This window comes from Drosophila grimshawi, unplaced genomic scaffold, assembly GCF_018153295.1.
Source record: "Drosophila grimshawi isolate 15287-2541.00 unplaced genomic scaffold, ASM1815329v1 contig_311, whole genome shotgun sequence".
Taxonomy (NCBI): Eukaryota; Metazoa; Arthropoda; class Insecta; order Diptera; family Drosophilidae; genus Drosophila; species Drosophila grimshawi.
The window spans coordinates 28,625,101-28,645,947 of record NW_025063098.1 but is presented as its reverse complement, the minus strand read 5'-3'; the positions used below and the strand labels follow the sequence as shown (position 1 = coordinate 28,645,947).

Below are 20,847 nucleotides of genomic sequence, written 5' to 3'. Positions count from 1 at the left end.
TGTTTTATTCATTTTTTTTTTTTTTTTGGTTTACGCAAATTGGCGAAAACTTTCGCTGATATATCGAGAACAGAACGGCTTGAGAGTCATTAAATCTTTCATTTGTCTTGCCAGCATCGTCCATTAGATGATGCCAAAAGATGCCTTCTTTCTCATGCTTCAATGGGCAACGCTGGCAGGTAGCATGGCCCGAGGGTGTGGTGGGGTAGGGTGGTGCTTGAGGGTGTCGGACACTGGGACGGACAGAAACAAATGTTCAAACATAAATATTCACAATTATTATTCTTTTTTCTTGATGAGAACAGCCATAGAGTTGTCTTGGCATCATTTTTTATACGTTCAAATATTTCGTCAAATAATTTTCTTTCTATTTTCTATTTAATGTACGCAGTGAGCGCCAGATTTTGATCGTTAATTCGCAAAGTTCTTTGAAAAGTATTTCGAATTATTTAGATTTTACATGTCATTTCCTTTATGAAACCGAACAGCTGAAAGCGCACAGCCTGAGGGTGGGTGTACATATAGTTTATTTGGGAATTTTAATTGGAATGCATTGCTTATGCTTTATTTTGCCACTTATGACACATTAAAACTTTAATGAACACCACTTTGCTTGTTCCTCCACAGCATGCGGCAAACGTGAGCCAATAAATTTTTCAATTGTTTCCCGACAGGCATTCCACTTGGCACTAACGCCAGACATTTTCCACAATATCTTTTTCTTCCACTTCCGTCTGTTTATTTTAAATATTTTTGCTAATCTTTGGTCGGGGCACGCGTCATGTTTTTCTTCTAATTTATGTTTGTTTACCAATTGAGTTTTTGTCTTTAGATAAGCGAAACATTTGTGAATTGTCTTTTATTTATTTATTTTTTATTTTGTTTTTCTTTTCCGCCCATATCAAAACAAAGCAAATTATTTGCCCGACAAATATAAATGTTACGCATATTTAAATGTTGAATCTGCAGAAATTTATGACGTCTTCTCGATTGAAACAACTTTAAATATTTTTTAGTTAAATCTTGTGTTAATGCGGTGACGACAGCTGAACTAAAAGCATCGCGCTTGTTTATTTAATTTATCATCTATTAAATATGATATATGAATAAAAGCACTCACAATTTTTTGTAAACAATTTGAGAGTCGCTTGTGAATCATTTCGATTCGAGTGAAAATCTCAATTTAACTAAATTCCATGCAGGTAGTTCTATCAACAACATTTGGGTCTTTTTGGCACTTAAAATTAATTATCCCCTCGTGTCTATATACACTTTGTTTATTTCGAATATTTTTGTGAACTTTACTTATATATTTATATATATTTATTATATATGCTGCTTCATTTCTTTATAAATAGGATTCCCGAAAACTAAAAATATCGAATTTTCCATACATATAGGCACGTGTCAATATTTATCCAATAAAAAATATCTCCAGCTCGCTGAAGCTGCACCTTAAAAATAAAAATCATGAGTTTACTTTGTGTATATATGTATATACATGTCTCTTGTACATAAGTGCCCAGAAAATATAAATAAATTCTGTCCTATATTTGACCTTTAAAAAACATCCGGGACAGCATTTTTTTTTGTTTTTTTTTTTTTGACAACGTGGAAAAGTATAAAACTAATTGTAGGCGTTGAGCGAAATTTCTTTAGAAAGTCGAAAGATTACTGCGGACTCAGTTTGTGCTGATCATTCGTTGTGTTGAGAAGTGAATTTTGAGCGTTGTTTCCCAATTGGAGTGCAAGGATTATCCAACAAGGATATACAACCCAATATATATTGTGGGACCAAATAGTATGTGAATACTAATGACAACATTGAAATATTGTTGTCCTTTTTTGTAATAAATTAAATTAAATTCAATTAAATTAAATTTTGCAAAATATCCGTTCCGAGTGCAAAAATAACGGACGAAAACATTTGGTGCCATTAATTAACTGTGCCTGTCATAAGATCACACAAGTTTCAAAAAACACATTTTATTCTTGGCATACGAAAATAGATTCGTTTAATAATAATTGTCACGCAAATTCGAACATTAAAACTAAAATTATGATTCCACTGCAATATATTGATGAAGAAATTTTTGAAAATTTATGACGACCACCCACACAAAAATCTATGGTTTTGATTTCAATATTCCAAATTTCTAATATTGATGTGATCATTTTTGGTCACTTCACTCACCCTTCATGCTCTGGACTATTTTATTATTAGGTTATGTTGAGTGCTAAGACACAACAACTGATGCGTCACGCGATTTGCTATTTTCGTTACAGCTGAAGTCAGAATGCCGAGTGGTAAGGTAGATAAACCCATTATTCAGGATAACCGTGATGGTACCGTCTCCGTGAAGTATGATCCACGCGAGGAGGGCTCCCACGAGTTGGTTGTTAAATACAATGGCGAACCTGTCCAAGGTAAATATTAACGTGGAATTCATCCATATACATTTGTATACTTATCCATTATTTGCACGGGCTTTGCAGGCTCTCCATTCAAATTCCATGTGGATTCCATAACATCCGGCTATGTGACCGCCTATGGACCTGGTCTGACGCACGGCGTCACTGGCGAACCCGCCAATTTCACCATCTCAACCAAGGGCGCCAGCGCCGGTGGCTTGACCATGGCTGTTGAGGGTCCCAGCAAGGCAGACGTAAGTCAATTTTGCAATTGGCCAACTTCAGTTCTGTAGTTATTTTCTTTATTTAACAGATCAAGTATCATGATAACAAAGACGGCACTGTTTCGGTGCAATATCTGCCCACTGCTCCCGGTGAATATCAGGTGTCAGTGCGTTTCGGTGATAAGCACATCAAGGGCTCACCCTATTTTGCCAAGATCACCGGTGAGGGACGCAAACGTAATCAGATTTCCGTCGGTTCCTGCTCGGAGGTGACGATGCCCGGTGATATTACCGATGATGATCTGCGTGCACTGAACGCCTCCATTCAAGCGCCCAGTGGCTTGGAGGAGCCGTGCTTCCTGAAGCGCATGCCTACGGGCAACATTGGCATTTCCTTTACGCCCCGTGAGATCGGCGAGCATATGGTGTCCGTGAAGCGGATGGGCAAGCACATCAACAACTCACCCTTTAAGGTGACGGTCTGTGAACGCGAAGTCGGCGATGCCAAGAAGGTCAAGGTTAGCGGCAAAGGGCTCAAGGAGGGTCAGACGCACAGCGATAATATCTTCTCGGTGGATACCCGCAACGCCGGCTTCGGTGGTCTGTCTGTGTCGATTGAGGGGCCCAGCAAGGCGGAGATTCAGTGCACCGATAAGGATGATGGCACACTCAATATCTCCTACAAGCCCACCGAACCGGGCTACTACATTGTCAACCTCAAGTTTGCCGATCATCATGTGGAGGGTTCACCCTTCACCGTCAAGGTGGCCGGCGAGGGCAGCAATCGCAAACGCGAGAAGATTCAGCGGGAACGCGACGCGGTGCCCATCACCGAAATTGGCAGCCAGTGCAAGCTGACCTTCAAGATGCCCGGCATCACGTCCTTTGATCTGGCCGCCTGTGTCACCTCGCCCAGCAATGTCACTGAGGATGCCGAGATTCAGGAAATTGAGGATGGTTTGTATTCGGTGCACTTTGTGCCCAAGGAGCTGGGCGTTCACACCGTTTCGGTGCGCTACTCCGAGATGCACATACCCGGCTCGCCGTTCCAGTTCACAGTGGGTCCACTGCGTGATTCGGGCAGCCATCTGGTTAAGGCTGGCGGTTCTGGTCTGGAGCGTGGCGTTGTCGGCGAGCCGGCCGAGTTCAATGTGTGGACACGCGAGGCTGGCGGCGGTTCGTTGGCCATTTCGGTGGAGGGTCCCAGCAAGGCGGACATTGAGTTCAAGGATCGCAAGGACGGCAGCTGCGATGTGTCCTACAAGGTGACAGAGCCTGGAGAATATCGTGTCGGTTTGAAGTTCAACGACCGCCATATTCCCGACTCACCGTTCAAGGTGTACATATCGCCGGATGCGGGCGATGCTCACAAGCTGGAGGTGCAGCAGTTCCCACAGGGCAACATTCAGGCCGATGCGCCCTATCAGTTCATGGTGCGCAAGAATGGCGCCAAGGGTGAGCTGGATGCCAAGATTGTGGCACCCTCCGGCACCGATGACGATTGTTTCATCCAGGCCATCGATGGCGAGATGAGCTCGGTGCGTTTCTATCCACGTGAGAATGGAATTCACGCGATTCACGTCAAGTTCAATGGTGTCCACATACCCGACTCACCCTTCAGAATCAAGGTTGGCAAGGATGTTGCCGATCCAGCGGCAGTGCATGCCACCGGCAATGGCTTGGATGATATCAAGACTGGCCACAAGGCCGATTTCATAATCAACACCTGTAATGCGGGCGTTGGCACATTGGCCGTTTCCATCGATGGGCCCTCCAAGGTCGCCATGGATTGCACAGAGGTGGAAGAGGGCTACAAGGTGCGATACACACCACTGCTGCCCGGAGAGCATTACATCACGGTTAAATACAACAATATGCACATTGTGGGTTCACCGTTCAAGGTGCATGCCACCGGCGACAAACTGGCCGATGAGGGCGCCCAGGAAACATCCACAGTCATTGTGGAGACAGTGCAGAAGATTGCCAAGGGTGGCAAAAGCACTGGCGTCCACTTGCCCAACTTCAAGTCCGATGCCAGCAAGGTTGTGTCTAAGGGTATGGGCCTGAAGAAGGCCTACGTTGGCAAGCAGAATCAGTTCAGCGTCTGTGCCACAGATGCAGGTGAGTAATGATTATAATTATTAGATGGAGAGCCACAATCTGAATTGAAACCAACCCTCTCTTCTAGGCAACAATATCCTGTATGTGGGCATGTACGGCCCGAAGGGACCCTGCGAGGAGTTCCATGTCAAGCATGCTGGCCACAACAATTACAATGTGCAGTATCTGGTGCGTGATCGCGGCCAGTATGTGCTTCTTATCAAATGGGGCGATGACCATATACCCGGATCCCCATTCCAGATCGATGTCTAGGCTAATGCCAAAACCAATCATATTTATGCATACATAGATACTATACACAGACCCATCCCCGAATGTCCACGTCTGTTCCATGAGCCAACGTTTATTCTGTGTGTTTTCTTCATGATTGTCTTTGTTTTTAATTTTAATTATTTGCCTATCATTATTATGTTAAGTGATTATTTTATTTTTTGTTATTTGTACATAAAACAAAAGAAATGAAATGTGTTTTCGACTTAAAAAAGAAACAGTTTACGCGCCATTTTCACATATTAATTGATTTGGTTTTTTTTCTTTGTGAATACGTAAACTAAACAAAATTTAATTAAATGCATTCAATTAATTTTCATAATCAAGATCGAGATTCAAATGAGTTGATAAATATAAATTACACACAATGTTAAAAGAAAAATGCGAATAAATCTCTTAAACAATTATTTAATACTTAAGCCCAACACTTATGAAGATGATTAATATGATTATAACGTATTATGTTTTTTATTATCACTATCGCGATGTAATTTACGTAAACTCAAATAAACAAATTAAAAATAACTCATGGACATTTATTAATAGCTATAAGTATACACAGCAAACGAAATACTTGAAAACTTACATCAAATTATTAAGTTACCAAATTAATTCAGCTCGCTTTATGACCATGCCTTAGTTGCTTCATATGCATTCTACATATGATATTGTAAATTCTTCGTTTTGCCTCTATTAACAGATCGTCATTCAACAAGTTTAGCTCTTTAACAACAAACTGTCCAAACTGATCAGATAGCTGAATTTTGCCGGTACTCCGATCGGAATTTCGAATACTTGACACCTCCATTGAGTCATCTTGCAGCATCTCAAATTCGAAATCTTCTGGGTCACTTAATTCGATTACATCTAATGAAGCATCTATTGGATTAATTTCATTGTGTACATCTTTAGTTTTTTCCAATGTATCATCAGCTTTTATAATAATTCTTTTTTTCGTTGGCGGTTGTCCTTCATCATTCAATTCAATTTTTAGGTATGTTTCTGGGTAGATTCTTGTTGAATTAGTTTGATTTTGTATTTTGTCATTGATATCATCACGGCTTTCCGAAAGCTGATCAGATGCCTCCAAAATACCCAGAAGTTCACCAACCTTAGCATAGTTAATCCATGTGGTATCCGAATCCACATTTCTGAATATATATAGGAAAATTGAACAGTTTAATGTTGTGGTTTGAAGTATATTATAATAATTTATGATCTTACCGAAATTTGCGAGCAAACGTATCAATTTTCGCTTTGATATTTGGGATGGTGATTTCAATTCCTCGACTACGCAGTTCTGACTCCATTTTTTCATAAGCTTCGCGCTTTTTTTCTTGGCTTCGAAAATTTTGAATGTTAGTTTGCCATATATCAATGAAAATGTCTTCATCTTGTTGACTCCATGTGCGTCTTTGTTTTAATTTTTTAATCATATTCGATATGGTTTTATTAGTCTCTTTTCTGTTGCGTAGACGTTGCGATTTCTTTGGAAGTGCTCCGTCTGATGATGTTGCTCTAATGTCGTCCTCAGTTTGTGATGATTCTTTAACAGTAAGTAAAGCTAAGAGTTAACTAGAAAATCAAAAAGTATACTGAAGAATCACTTACTTGAGTTATCTTCCAGCTGTGATTCAGAGCTAGTTTTATTTACCGCTTCTTCATATTTCATAATTGTGACCATTCGGTCAAAATGTATCCACTCACTTTGCGCTTTTTTGTTGTCTTTAACACTGAAATGGAGTTTGCCATTATATTAAGTCTGAAAAGGGATCAGCAAGTACAAATATTACTTATAATATCTTCGCTTGAACGTCTGCATTTTTCGCTGGATTTTTGAGGATGCCACATCGATTCCTTGATCTATGAAATCAGCCACCAAGTCCTTGTGGAAATCTTTTCGTGTTATACCTTCGCGTAGCGCAACCAGATTGCTGTACCAGATGCGTAGAAAGGTTGCGTCCTCCGCTGGTGTCCAGTCCTTTCGATTGGCACTCACTACAGATATACCGCATTTATACATCATTCATATAGAAATTCCCACAAATATACTTACTTTCAAATACTGTTTGATAGTTATTCAATTTTGTTTATCACCGACATTTACAGTGCACGCCGAATATTCATTTCAAACAATGTGTTACATATTCTCAAGGTGCGCCACAAGCGAAGCGTCGTTATGTGATTACGTCACAAATACATGAAATCATAGCATGGCGTTGACATAGCAGTAATGGCGTCACAAGCCAATTTATTAAGTGTAATGCCCTTTTTATGTACCATGAGATATAGTGCAAACAGCTGTTTACAGCGCTGCCACACTGTCAATATTAAAATGAATTTGAAATCGTAAAGATATTATTTTTTTCATTCAATTTCCAGTATTTTTACTTCGCATATGATGTTAAAAGTTTTCTATTGGTATCTACGCAAAATTAGGTGCACCTTATATAAACTATAGGCGAACGCAATACACATCAGTTACTCGAATTTGTAAAAACTGCTTTTAAATACTGTTTTTTTTCTTTTCTCGTTTTCTGGGCAGGTTGTTGTATAGGGTAGATAGCATTTGCACGCACCAGTGTCACAAATTAGGTTGCTGCATTGGCTACGTTGACATCAAATTAAAAAATGCGGCATAATTTTAGGGGCACCCATATCCAGATTTCTGAAGAACATATTGGTCCAAAATTGCAAGGATCCAACTTATCGATATTCATTTAATAATAATAAGAATCCAAACAATTGTTAACATTTCACTGCATGCTGAACGAATAAGAGTTAAAAGCACAAAATTCTTGTTTTCTCGAAATATTCAAGGAATCGTCAGCAACTGCAACGATATGACCAGTCTAGAGTAACTTTCTGTTAGATGGTTGTGCTATGGAACAGGAAGTCAGCTCCGTCAATTATTAAATTTCAAAACAAAACGAGTAGTTTGTAGACGTTTTTGGAATAGAATCGCGCTGATATTAATAGTCATTTTTTCTTGTTGAGTTGGGGAAATTAAAAAAGATAACTTTAATTAAAATGTACGTAATTACATATTTTATTTATATATTTATAATATTAATATGCATTAAAACTTATTTACAAGGTTGTGCACTAAGCGAATATATATTTATGTGTTATTCATTATACAAAATATATAAATAAGTTATATTTAGGTATGTTTGCTTGTGCAAAATCTTTAAACCATGCATTAAGGACACTCGTTTCTCCAGTAGCAAAAATAAACTTAAATCTGTGCACAAGTTCTCAAGTTTGTTTAATACAAGTTTTAAAATATGATTTTTTTCTTCTTTGTTTGGTTTACTTAGTGCTAAAATGGCTTAGTAGTTAAGTTCCGAGTGTTTTTATTTTAGTGTATTTGACAAATTGATGATTTTACCCAAGCAGCATTAGGAGGAGTGACTAAATAACCAATGTTCTTAACAAGGTGTGATAAGGATACTCTTTAGTTTTTAGCCATCTACTATTTGAAACATAGGAACGTTACGAAAAAAAAACTCAAATAATAAATTACAATACATGAAGCAATCGAAGCCAAAAGTATAAAGATGTTTGATTTCTCTTTGTATCTTAACTAAGTTGGCTAACTTACACGTTTATATCACTTTTCGCAAATAAAATTAAATATTGAGGCTGTTGAATAATTATAAAGTCGAGTTTTTTTCTTTCTTCTTATTCTTTTTTTTTTGGTTGAAAAGCTTCAGAACTAATTGAATGTTGCTTAGAAGATATTAATTTCGAACTCGCTGACAATGCCCTCGAGGAACCCTTTGAGCTTATCATAGGAGTGAGTGCGCCAATAGATATTATCGTTGACCTGCTCCATCGCCATGCCAATGGCTATTTCGACGGCCTTTAGGCCCAGTTTGCGACAGTTGGCGGCCAATGCCTGCAGCTGCTGTTTATGGTACTCCTTGTTCATATAGATGGTCAGCGATTTAATCATCTCCGATATGGTGGAGAAGCCATCGCCATAGCTGTAAAAAACAAAAAAAAAATTCAATAAATTTATAAATAAGGAGTGTGAACTGAAATTTTGATCCAAGTTACTCACTAGTCAGCAATTTCTTTAATGTTCGTCTGCAGAAAATCAAATGCCATCTCATGTCCAATTGCATTTGATGCAACAGCTCTGAAGGCCAAGGCACCATCCTGCTTCAAAATGCCCGATGTGGAGTTAAGTGTCAAATTCAGGTATCTGTAAGAGCAGAAAAGTATTTAATATACGAACAACTTTGCCTAAAATTCGAATTACAATTCTTTTCACATTCATAAGTCAGACAACAATTAGACTAAGTATGCTATTTGTATGTATATCAATAATAAACCTACTTGGACAGCAGCCATGGCTTTGTGGTGCAGCCCAGTGAGGTGAGTATCTCCTCCTTTTCGGAGGCACTGTTTGACCTCTTGTATTGCTTGTAGGCGAAATACCATTCCTGATAGGAGCCCTCCGCCAGCGCCGTGCAATAAATGACAGATTTCAGATTGGGCTTGATACTGCAAGAGAAAATTCATTTAGATTGATTACCAATAACAATGACCAATTTACTCACGGATTCCTTTTGGGATCACGCATCCATTCGCGGAACCTCGTTTGGGCCACCTGAGTGCAGCGATCATAGTTGAATTTGCAGGCGAAATTGGCTACCAAGGCGCGATGCTTCAACTGCATATGTGATTCATTGTCGGGCTCATGGAGACCATAACGATCGAATGCGGGTCTCACAATAAACTTCATGAAGGCCTAAAGGAAAACAGATTTTCATAATTTACATATAAAATATTTATATGTTTTTTTTTTGTTGTTGACAAGTTTAATTTGGGAAAGTTCGCAGAGGCGAGAGATTAAGACTTACCCTGAATGTCTCATAGGCTGGTTCTCGTTTCAGATTATAGATGAGATAGTTGAGGCCCGGCTTGGCTGCGCTCCACAGCAGCTCATCATCCATGGCTGTGAAAAGCTCCATCAAGAATGTCAAACTGGAAATAACAATGATTGTAGATCAATGCGAAAGGTTACAATTATGATTGGAACATACGGTATGTCATAGGAGAGGTACTCTGCCTGCGCCAGATGCAGTGCATCATCCAAGAGTTGGGCTCGTGTAATTGTTGGTAGATTGCTAAAGTTCTTCTTCAGTGCCAGCCAGGAAGTCATGTCATAGTTGACGCGATAATAGCTCTGTCTGTTCAGATTTAAATAGAGAACGTTGTCGCTGTTGTTCATTTTGGTAAATGCATCGTTGATCACAATCTGCTCCTGATCCTGGGTCATCCAGTGTGTGGGTATATTATCGCCCTTGTGCAACTCATCCGTTTCGTAGGTGATGGGAATGAACCAACGACTGTGATCCAGCGGATTGCGAGAGGGCAGCAGATAACGCTCCTGCCGCAGCACCAGGTCGGCTCCATTGCGCTCCACATGAACCAGCGGGTAGCCGGGTTGTATTATCCACGAGTCCATAATCTGTTTGACATTCATGTCCTTGGGCAGAGTGCCCTTCTCGTGTCCATGACGTGTGAGGTAGGCCCAGAGATCATCGCGATCAATGTTCTCGTACGCGAAGCTCTTCAGCAGATCCTGCGTTGCCGCACGGAATGCCTCGTCACCCACAATGGAGTTGAGCATGCGCAGCAGGATCGTGCCCTTGGAGTAGCTAATGGGATCGAAGATGCGACGCACATCGCTGCTCGTCTTCACATCGAAAGAGATCGCATGCGAGGTATTGGTAGCATCATGTTGCATCGATTCCTTGAATTCCTGGAATATAAATAATATTTGAAAATTAGTTTTCCATCAAATGTTCAATAAAATTCTGCCATTTTTTAAGATTGTGTCTGACTTACCAGCATTGTAAAGGTGTCCATGATCTGAAATTCGGGATACAATTGATTTAGCGCCTTGTAGCTCATGTAGCAGGCAAAGCCCTCCTTTAGCCAGAGATCATCCCACCACTTGGGAGTGACCAGATTGCCAAACCATTGATGTGCCAACTCATGGGCTATGATCTGTGCCACATATTGCATATGCTCCGATGACGAAGCCAGCTCAAGATCCTCTGGCACCAGCAGTGCCGAGTCGCGGAAGGTAATCAGACCCCAATTCTCCATGGCACCGAAGCCAAAGTCTGGCACCGAAACGAGATCAATCTTGGGCAGCTGATTCTTGATGCCAAAGTATTCCTCATAGTAGGGTAAAAACTGGCGCACCATTTTATAGGCATAGTTGGTCATTTCGACAAACGTTGGTCGTGTCCAGATCTCCACGCGTGGCATAAGTCCACCATCCAGATTCCCATACAGAGAGTCAACCATGTTCGAGACAATGAACGCTAAAAGGTACGTGGGCATTTTGGGCGTGGTCTTAAAATCATCGCGAATGTAGCCAGTGCGATGGGAGCTGCAAAATGAATATTGATCAGAGGTTAAGTTTAATGTTTTAAACATGTTTTTTTTTATTTGTTAGCTGCTCACCTGCTGCGTATTCTTGGCATATTGGACAGGCACATTTTGTGCTTGATATTGCGAATAATGCTTACGGTAAAGTTGGCTTTCATATCGGGACGATCGAAGCAGGGAAAAGCACGACGTGCATCGATGGGCGAGAACTGAGTGCTGATTACCCATCTATAATGAAAAAGACATTTATCATGAGTAATGTAGTCATTAAAGTGCTTCAGTCGAGTGTGGCCGACTGATGAATACACTGTATATTCTACAATCAAAAAGTTCTGTTGTGCTTTATTTAAGATTTTAATTTATGTAATATATTTGTGGTAAACGGCGCCAGAGATATGCAACATGTAACCAATATTGAGATACATTCTCATTATCAATTTCTATAATCTCCTTGGATCTCTCAAATTACATCTGTTGAATTTATTTTGTATTTAAAGAGTTAAGCAAACTTGGTTCGCATATTTTCAAATGTTTTAAGAGCTTACTGTGGATAGTATAATTATACAAGATCTGACATTCTCGTAGCTTAATAAGACAGACAGACAGAGGGTTAATTAAGAACCGTATTTTATTGAATATTAATGAAAATTTATTCAAAGGTTATTATTAAACATGTGTTCAATTTGATGAAATATTTAAACATTTTCCAATTGAATACAATTACACCCTTATTTACATATTTTATTTATTCGAAATACTTACTCCAACTGATTGGTATTCGGATTTGTGTAGCTCGTCTTGTAGATGCCCTGCAGTGTGTCCGTAACCTGACTGACAAAATCCATGCTGAGCAGGACACGCAGATTCGATTCCGTCGCCAGAGACTTGGCCAGTGTGACGATGAATGTATCATTATTGTCGCCATAGTCGCTGTCAAAGTCCAGTTCGACTTCGTCGCTGCCATTCACAATTGGTGATCGAATGACACGCACATTCGCAATGCTGACATTGTGGACATCCAGGACGATTGGCTCCCAGCTGTTGACCTTGGGGTCACGTTCGATTTCAATCGACACGCTGCCATTGCTGCTAGACGAATCGACATTTGGCTCAATGACAATCCTGCAACAAAAGAGAGAACGGAAGTTCCGATAAGTGATTGGCCAGCTATTTAAGTGCAGGTGTTAGTTTTAGCTCCAATGACTGCCAAAGTGCCAATCAATCAATGCACTCATGTGATTAAAGTGCAGCGGCGGGTCAAACAATTGAAAATAATGACGCTGCAGAAAGGCAGAAAGGTCTGGTGAATTGGCCAAATGAAATGGCAAAATAGCCAGCCATAAAATGCGAGAAAAACAAACAAATCAGAAACGCGGAAAGTATCGAGAATTAAATGCGCTACTAAGCGCAACTAAGGTTAAAGTAGGTCTAATAACTCTTGTTTAAAAATAAATAAAGAGAGAGAGGGAGAGGGGGAGTCATGAAACTGATATGATAATTCGCATAGAATAAAGATTACTTGAATGGTGCTAATCATTTCGACAAGATATTACAGATAAATTAAAACAAAAATGTATCTGATAAACAGCCTGACAAAGTTGAATTGCATGCAGTGAGTAGGTAGGGTATAAGATTGAAGATTAATTCTCCTGGGCACATATACGTATATGCCAAGAATGCCACTGGCAAATAACTAGTCGGCAGATGCATTGCGTTGTGGTGCAATGCTGCAATGCTGCAATGTGGTGCTATCTGTTGCGCCTTGTGGCTGCTTTTAATTGCAGCGATTGGTTTACAATGTGTTTGCAGCCCAAGGGGCCAACCAGGAAGCGTGTTCAACGCAATTTGCCGTGGACAGACAGTTGTTGTGCTTTGATCAGCACACAGCTGCAAAATCAGTTAACATCGATACCAATACCATCGATAGCCAACTCCATTGCCATTCATTGGACCATGTGCTCCAGCTGCGTGCCAGCCGCAAATTGAGCGCCTTCTTCGCGTTTTCTGTGTCAATTATATTAATGCATGCGGCAGCTACTGAGCATCATCTCTCATCGCATCTCTTGTCGTATCTACACTCAGAGCAAAAAGCTCTGTTCTTAGTTCAGGAATATTTTTAACTTTCTATTCTTAAAGTGCTAACTACTTTGTTATTAAGTAAATATTTCGAAACGAGTTTAAATTATTCTGGTTACATTTATAAGAATAATATTTTTAGAATCAAATACAAAGCACTTAATATAAGAATTTTTTAACTGAGAAGCAGTTAAGAAGATAATCCCTTTTCTAAGTATTGAGTATTTTAAATATTAATTAAATATCTAACTTAAAGTAATCCAGATTTAAATTTAAGAAATATCTGTGCTTGTTTTAGGAACCTTTTTTATAACTAGAAAATTTGTATTAACTTTTACTGGTTAAAATAAAATCATGTTTGAAATTAGAATTTCATTCTCTAAGCCAGATTTTCATAGATAAAATGAACTAGAACGGTATTACTAAATAGTTTTCTCTGAGTGTATGCATTTAGCGTGCTGACAGTTGGCATGCGTGCTGTGCAAAAGTTAGTCTTTAGATCTTTTGCCGCAGTTCCGCGTCTCTTAAGTGTCATTCAGTTGGATTTAACTAGCCGACAAGTTTGGCCAACGTTCTGAGTCGCATATTTGGTCAGCTCCTGCTGCGTTCACTTGTTAAACACGTTGTTACGTCTGCATTAGCTGACATCTGTTTGGATATGTTGATGTGTATTTAGCCAAAGTGGCGACTACTCAGCTGAAGCGAACTCTTTTCAATCTCGCAATCCTTGACCTACTTGGGCAACTGTGCATCACATTTGAAGCATAAACAAATACACGTCCGACAAGGATCTTTGGCATGACGTCAATAAGGACATGCTAGGACATGCACAATCGAGAGCACGACATGGGGTCAAGGGTTCTAGAATGCCTCATACTACTTTCTGCATAACTTTTGCAGTGACAAGACGAACTAATATATATTGAATTTTTTGTGTGCCAGCACGTGATTTAAATGGACTGTCTGCAGAGAAAATAATTGCATTCCGGCACATGATAGGAATTGAACGAGGAAACTCAGCTCGTTTATTACCGAAGTAAAGTAGAGGAAAAATTAAATAATAATTGAGTGCAATTAAATGGTTACAATTGTATATATATTTTGGAAGCTACAAATAATTTCTCAAGCAAGCCCCAGCTTAGTATTAGTAGAGTATTCCCATTTGATCAAGTCGACCAAAGTGTGTAAAATAAGTAAGAGTGTAAAATACGTTGCACATCAAACGACTGACCTGAGACAGCTCTTGCATTTCAATTACTAACTATAGTCGTTTCTAGACAGTATTCATTTCAAAGCGATTAATGAATTGGAAAAAATATAAAATATACATAACCGGTGTATTTAATTTTGTAACGTGTCATTTTGACATCTGCTTGTAACACGCCCTAATATCAATTTAGTATTGAAAAGCGCCTATTAAAATGTAAATCCATTCTTAAGTTGATGCCTGTACGTAGAAGTCTCAACGTTAATTGCAATAGACTGAGACGGAAACGGTGGAGACAAGCCATCACCACTCCAAGTCAGCAATTTCTGCCAACACGTCTATCAATCTTTGCGTGGCTTCCAATTGAAATGCGAGCATGCAAAGCAATTTGAGGAGAAGCCACATTATTCAATTGAGACTAATGTGCAAAATTGAGCAACTGCTGTTTAGTTAGAACTGCCCCCCCTTATCTCTTGCCTCCCATTTTACATACTTGTAGTTCTGGGGGCGCCAACCCTCGAATAGCTGCAGTGGGCGATCCATTGACTTGGTGTTGGTCTCCAGTGCCTCCTCTATGACGGGAATATCTCCTACGGGAGGCACAACAACGGCTATTTCTGGCGACGATGTTGTTGCTTGGTTCTGCTTCAGCCAGTCAGGTATATCAAACTTGGCACTCGCCAAGTTCGTTGCATTTGCGTGTGAAGGACTCGTTGCTGCATCCACGTGATGATCCTTGATGTGTGCTTCGGCGCTGCAAAAAGTAACAAGAAAAAAAAAGAAAGGGTTTGAATTCTGGCTTTAGTGCAAAGTGCTTAATTATATTTGCTTTTGCATACAACGGACGCACCCAGTCTGACAGCTGCTTCCTTTGACCCTTCCGCACCTCGAAATGCGTCAGAGTCAAAAAGGAAGAAACCAATTGCTTTCGTTTTCGTATTCGCTTTCAAGACGAGTCGGTAAATGAGGTCATTTCGAACTCAACTGCCAATTAGCTGGCTTCACAAAAACGCTTATGCGAATACTAAAAATATTAATAAGCCAAGGCACACCCTCAAATTCACAGACAGCTTTGATTTGCCCAGTTTAATAGGGCAGCAAAAAACAAATCGTTTCAAAACGAACTGTTCTAGATACTTTTCGAAGCAACCAGACTTTAGATATACTCCTTGAAACAAACACAAGTATTAAACAACAATCAGACCACAATTTATTACAAGCTAAATCATTGAAGAGCTTCAAAAAGATACAAATTTGTACCTGTTATTTAATAGCACTTGTAATGCACTGCACTGCCCCGTTTACCTATCTCATCGTGATCTACAAAACTATTTACAGCAGCTCATAATTAAAATGACTAACTAATAAGGTTTACTATAGACACTTCCTGTTATCCAACTTAAGCTACATCAATAAAAATACTGATTTCATAGCCAAAAAACCAAAACACTTAAATTGTTAAACTTTAAATTTGTTCCCCTTTCTTGCAATGCCAAAATCAGTCTTACAGCTTTAACCATATCAACAGATAAATGAATAATTGGGTTTACTCACCTGGGGCTGGTGTCCACAATTGGCAGGCTCTGTGAGGTGAGGAAGTAGGTGATGAGGACGGAGGAGATGAGTGCTGCCAGCATAATGACTGCCGAGATGACAAGACACGTCCTGGAGACATAAACACCCGATGGTGGGCCATTGAACACATATTTCTGACCATTTTTCGTCTTTAGCTGACCGCCTGGAACAAAAGCAATAATAAGATCTGTTAGAAATGGTTCCATGAAAGACACGAATACGAAGTGCCGCAATTGATGGGCCAAGAAGTTTAACGAGTGCATCGTAAAGTTTTTATGTATTGTCCAATCGTTTAAATGTTGCTTTTACTGTGCACTACAAAATGTCTTTAGCCCCCTAACGAAGTTTATGGCATTCCTTGCATGCCGATGCATTATAAGAAGTTTCCATCAAATAAATGATACACTTCATGTACAGAAAACAAAATGTGAACAGAATGCGTACATCAAAATGATTTATCGCATTATTTAGCCAATATTTCAAATGCAGGATATTCACTGCTATCGAACCATTTAGTTAGGTGTTGAGTTAGCCGAAGATCATTAAACTCGTTGCAGAAAAAAAAAATACTGATTTGGTATATGGCGAAAACTTGAATGGAAATGAATGCGTGGATCATTTATTTTAGAGTCGGAACATTTGTAGAAAGACGAAAGAGCCAGAAAGTGGGCTATGCATAAACAAGTAGCAAATGACAGTGCTGCACAAAAGTTGATTCACACATAGGCAAGCTAATCTAATCTCCAAGTTGCTCTCATAATTAAAATAAAGCACATTTTTAGAAGATGTGCTTATCAAATATTATTTGTTATCTTGAAGAAGCTTCTCAGCGATTTCCGTAACTTCTACTCTGTAAGTTAGAGGTTATCAAAAGGTGTGATTATCAAATACAAATATTATCTTTGGGAAACTTGGGAAATTCTTGACGTGACTTATGTTCTATGTTATAAAAATTCTTACACTTTACATATCTGCTAGAAATTCCATTTCATCTCGTTGAAGATACTTGCTCAGTTCTCGCTGAATGAGTTGTCTATTATTTAATGTTTCATAGTATGTCTATCTACACTTGATGCTTAACTATTACCACCCACTGTTCCCCAATTGAACATGAGCAACGTGTTGAGCATACACATATTATCGATTAGCATGATCCAAACAAACTGCGGGGTTCGCTGGTCTTTTGCTATGAACCTCAATGGGCCAGCACATCGATGAGTGTTTTATGACGTGTGCAAATTGAAGAAAGACAGAGAGGGAGATACAAATATAGAGATAGAGAGTAAGGGGCACCTTTCTATCAAATTTGTTTGTGGACAAATGTCAGTGACTTTTTGGCTCTTTTTTGGCACACATGTTACTTGCTTTTAATTAAATTGCAAAAAAAAAGAGGGTTAACAAAGTGAGCCCAAAAAAATAATAACACAACTTTCTACCTGTTACCGTGTCTGACTAATACCCGCTGTTCACCTGTGGGACAACATGCGACAACATGTGGTGGTGCAACCACCGGCACCGCACACCCACAACTGGCTTTGATCTTCGTGCCACTGGCACATGGAATTTATGTGGCACATTTTTTTCTTCATCTTTTTTGTGGCAGCCAGCAAATTAAAACTTACACGAAGTTGATTAGTGCCAGTGAAATGGATCATGTTTGGATGCGTTTTTTTTGGGAACTGCCAAGCGGATAAATCAGTTGTCAGGGATTTGTAACTTACGCTGAAAGCTTTTTACGAAAAAATTTGTTCCCGCTTTTCTCAATTTTTTCGTTTTTTATTCTTATTTATTGTTTATTCAGTTTCTAGCTTGCGGTTAGGTGAGAAACGATTGAAAAATTTCATTAAATTTTAAAAAGAGAAAACAACAACCACACAGAACACATGTTGCAGCCCACGTGTGGGAGCTGCTTCATTAACAGCAGACATTTTTCGAACACACCTCCGCTGCTCCGAAGCAGACAAAATATATTGTATTGAGTACATATATAAATTTTAATATGCATAAGTCGAGGTTTAAGTAGCATCAAGATACAATAAAACATTCAAATTAAGTTGTGAATGAAGGGAAGTGTCTACGCATGACTCTCTGTCTCTGTGTGTGTGTTTGTGTGTGTGTGTGTGTGTGTGCGTGTGTGTGTTTGTGTGTGTGAGCGTTGTGCGTGAGGCGCCAATGCCTCTTGTGGAAACTGGAACGCCCACGAGTTTGAGCTCGAGTCGGGAGCGAGCATTGAGTAGGCGACGTTGAAATTAATTCGGGAGCTCGTAAAAGTTCTTAGTTAATTTAACGAATATTAAATATCTTATTTATAAAATCAAATGACTAGTATTGAGCTGGCTACATTGAAATTAATTCCGTCATTTCGAGCTCGTAAAAGTGCTCACGAAATGTTTAATGAATATGTCAAATAAGGTTAATAAAATCAAATGGCTTGTAAACTAACAAAATACTACACTGAGGAAAATGAATGAAATATAAATTGGAAAATTCGTAATCATATTTTTCACAGAAATATGAACAGCTGATATAGAGAAGAAAAATTATTTACAAATGACTTGTTTTATTTTTCTGAAATTTTGAGGCAATGATTCTCCTTTTATAATTATTTTGTAAGTTTTCTGAAAAACATTAGGACTTTATAAGTAGCATTTTAGATTAATTAAAATGTCAAATAAATAAAAAAAAGAAATACCATTTAGTCATTTTTTAACGATCTTAAAACTGTCAATATGGTAAAATATTTGTTTAATTAGGAAAATTTTGAAACATACCCAAAAATCTGTCCTTTGATATAAAATCGAAATGCAAACGTTTTCTAATATTTTTCGAATTGTCGAACTTGAAATTACGCAATTTCGCAACGAATCCATGAAGCGAACCCCCAGCATGACTGGCGCCCGCTGCCACCCCCACACACGGTACTGCAGATGAATCTGATGATGAACTTATTGGTGGTTGTGATGGTGGTGTCGAGGATGACGATGATAATGTGGCTACTTCTATGCCGGTGTGAGCGGTCGTTGTTGTTGGCGCATAGATTGATGCATTTTGCAGTTTGGGATTTGTATAGGATATGATGGCTGTAAATATGCGCGAGAAAAGAGAGAGAGAGAGAGAGAAAGAAAAGGAGAGAAAAATGCGAAAATGTTTGAGCAAAATGAGTTAAAGGCCAGGTGAATGTTTTAGTTTTGATTTTTGTTTTTTTGTTCTATTGGTTGAATCTTGTTAAATGGTTGAATCGAAAACAGAAAATGCACTAAAATGAAAAGTAAATGTGTTGATTGAGTGTATGTGAGTGTGTGTGTGTGTGTGTATGCAGTGTAGTTCATGTCAAATCGATGCCAATGAGCGAAAGCAACAATTAAAAGACATTTAATCAAATTGACGCTGCTCTGATTGAGTCCACGGGGCTGGCTATCAAAGGGAAGTGTTTGAGTATGGCTCGATTGCTGGCACGTGGCGCGTTGGGGGTGCGTCTATGTTATTGTTGTTGCAACAAACAAATGAAATCGCAAGCGAAACGAATTCAATTGCCGGCGCTTAATGTTTAAGGTTTTTTTTCTGCTCTCCTCACATACTTTGCCGATATGTATACGCAACAAGCATACGATCAGAAATAGAATCGATTCGCACAATGCTCAGCCGTACTATTCGTGTATACATCTTAATATAGAACTGCCAGCACCCCAAATTGTTTCTTTGGCAATCAAATCAGCGCCTGATTAAAAATAGCATTAGGGAATTTGTTGGTGGTGATTAACAGCAATAATGAAATGGATATTTGTATATATCCCAATTACGAAATGGTTCAATAATTATAAAATTCCATGCCAACAGAACTGGAATTTCAGCAATCACAATGTAGGCAGGCATTTTATTTATTTACAATCTAGTTTCAAGGAATTTAAAGCTTAAACTACAATTAAGAATGTGATCTTCCCAGGCTGCTCTTGTGCAAATTAAGATCATTCAATTTGGAGAATGTACTCTAGGCTTAAGATGTTTTCCGCTTTGTTTACATGTGTTATGCGTTTTTTTACAAATATTTTTTGTTGTTCTAAATAAGTGGAAAACCGCGCAATGAATCACCAATCCGTTTGGTCAGTCAAATGAAACCGAATGCTTTGCCAGCTACTCCAATTCGCCATTCATTTAATTTGTGTGAAAAGGGAGAAGTTCTGCGGCCCATAAAACTAAAATGCTTCGCTCTTAGCAATTTGCGAATAACACAACGCGATCGTTTTACATCGTCAGCTAATGGGAGAGGAGAAGTTGGGGGGCAGGGTGTGTGAGAGAGTAGTATATCTTTTTGAGTCAATCATGCGTAAAATATTCTATGGGCAAATGAACCAGAGTTCAATAACAGCAAAAGCGAATCATTAAAAAAATGTTCGACTTTGATCTTGAATAGTTCGAACAAAAAAGGCGTTGAGCTCGTAAAAATTGCTGTAAATCGATTTACAAGCAGCCAAAATCGTATATGTAATTCTTTTGAACGAGAACTGTCTGAGATAATGTTTGATTTTTGTGCTTTTATCTACAAATATT

At 39.0% G+C, this 20,847-nt stretch overlaps 3 protein-coding genes across 7 annotated transcripts in view; 1 reads left to right on the top strand and 2 right to left on the bottom strand.

Moving 5' to 3' along the window:
- LOC6569882 (filamin-A) overlaps positions 1-5,552 on the top strand; it is a 30,967-nt gene extending 25,415 nt beyond the window's left edge. For all 4 annotated transcript variants that reach the window (XM_032741566.2, XM_032741565.2, XM_032741568.2 and 1 more), the window contains 4 exons: positions 2,287-2,427; positions 2,497-2,666; positions 2,726-4,757; positions 4,825-5,552. In XM_032741566.2, the coding sequence (XP_032597457.1) occupies positions 2,287-2,427; positions 2,497-2,666; positions 2,726-4,757; positions 4,825-5,009 (2,528 nt within the window). In that variant the 3' untranslated portion in view covers positions 5,010-5,552. The remainder of the gene's footprint in view (positions 1-2,286; positions 2,428-2,496; positions 2,667-2,725; positions 4,758-4,824) is intronic.
- LOC6569883 lies at positions 5,543-7,152 on the bottom strand. Its single transcript, XM_001995963.3, has 5 exons — positions 7,084-7,152; positions 6,821-7,025; positions 6,639-6,760; positions 6,252-6,573; positions 5,543-6,178 (listed from the first exon to the last, which is right to left on the bottom strand). Coding segments are annotated over exons 1-5 (1,188 nt in total). The 5' UTR covers positions 7,085-7,152; the 3' UTR covers positions 5,543-5,640.
- Positions 7,153-8,009: 857 nt separating this feature from the next.
- Positions 8,010-20,847, bottom strand: part of LOC6569884 (aminopeptidase N) — a 39,169-nt gene continuing 26,331 nt past the window's right edge. The window contains exons 3-13 of one of the 2 annotated variants that reach the window (XM_032741487.2): positions 16,279-16,462; positions 15,218-15,478; positions 12,204-12,563; positions 11,517-11,669; positions 10,890-11,442; positions 10,082-10,803; positions 9,899-10,022; positions 9,596-9,786; positions 9,372-9,539; positions 9,094-9,237; positions 8,010-9,016 (exon numbers count right to left, since the gene is read on the bottom strand). In XM_032741487.2, the coding sequence (XP_032597378.1) occupies positions 8,761-9,016; positions 9,094-9,237; positions 9,372-9,539; positions 9,596-9,786; positions 9,899-10,022; positions 10,082-10,803; positions 10,890-11,442; positions 11,517-11,669; positions 12,204-12,563; positions 15,218-15,478; positions 16,279-16,462 (3,116 nt within the window). In that variant the 3' untranslated portion in view covers positions 8,010-8,760. The remainder of the gene's footprint in view (positions 9,017-9,093; positions 9,238-9,371; positions 9,540-9,595; positions 9,787-9,898; positions 10,023-10,081; positions 10,804-10,889; positions 11,443-11,516; positions 11,670-12,203; positions 12,564-15,217; positions 15,479-16,278; positions 16,463-20,847) is intronic. The other variant, XM_032741488.2, reaches the window with a different exon arrangement.

What these genes read in the sequence shown, in the direction of transcription:
- LOC6569883 (XM_001995963.3), bottom strand. An exon ending in ACAGCTGGAAGATAACTCAA is followed by an intron (nt 6,574 to 6,638) that starts GTAAGTGATTCT and finishes TTACTGTTAAAG; the next exon opens with AATCATCACAAACTGAGGAC. An exon ending in ACGTTTGCTCGCAAATTTCG is followed by an intron (nt 6,179 to 6,251) that starts GTAAGATCATAA and finishes ATATATATTCAG; the next exon opens with AAATGTGGATTCGGATACCA.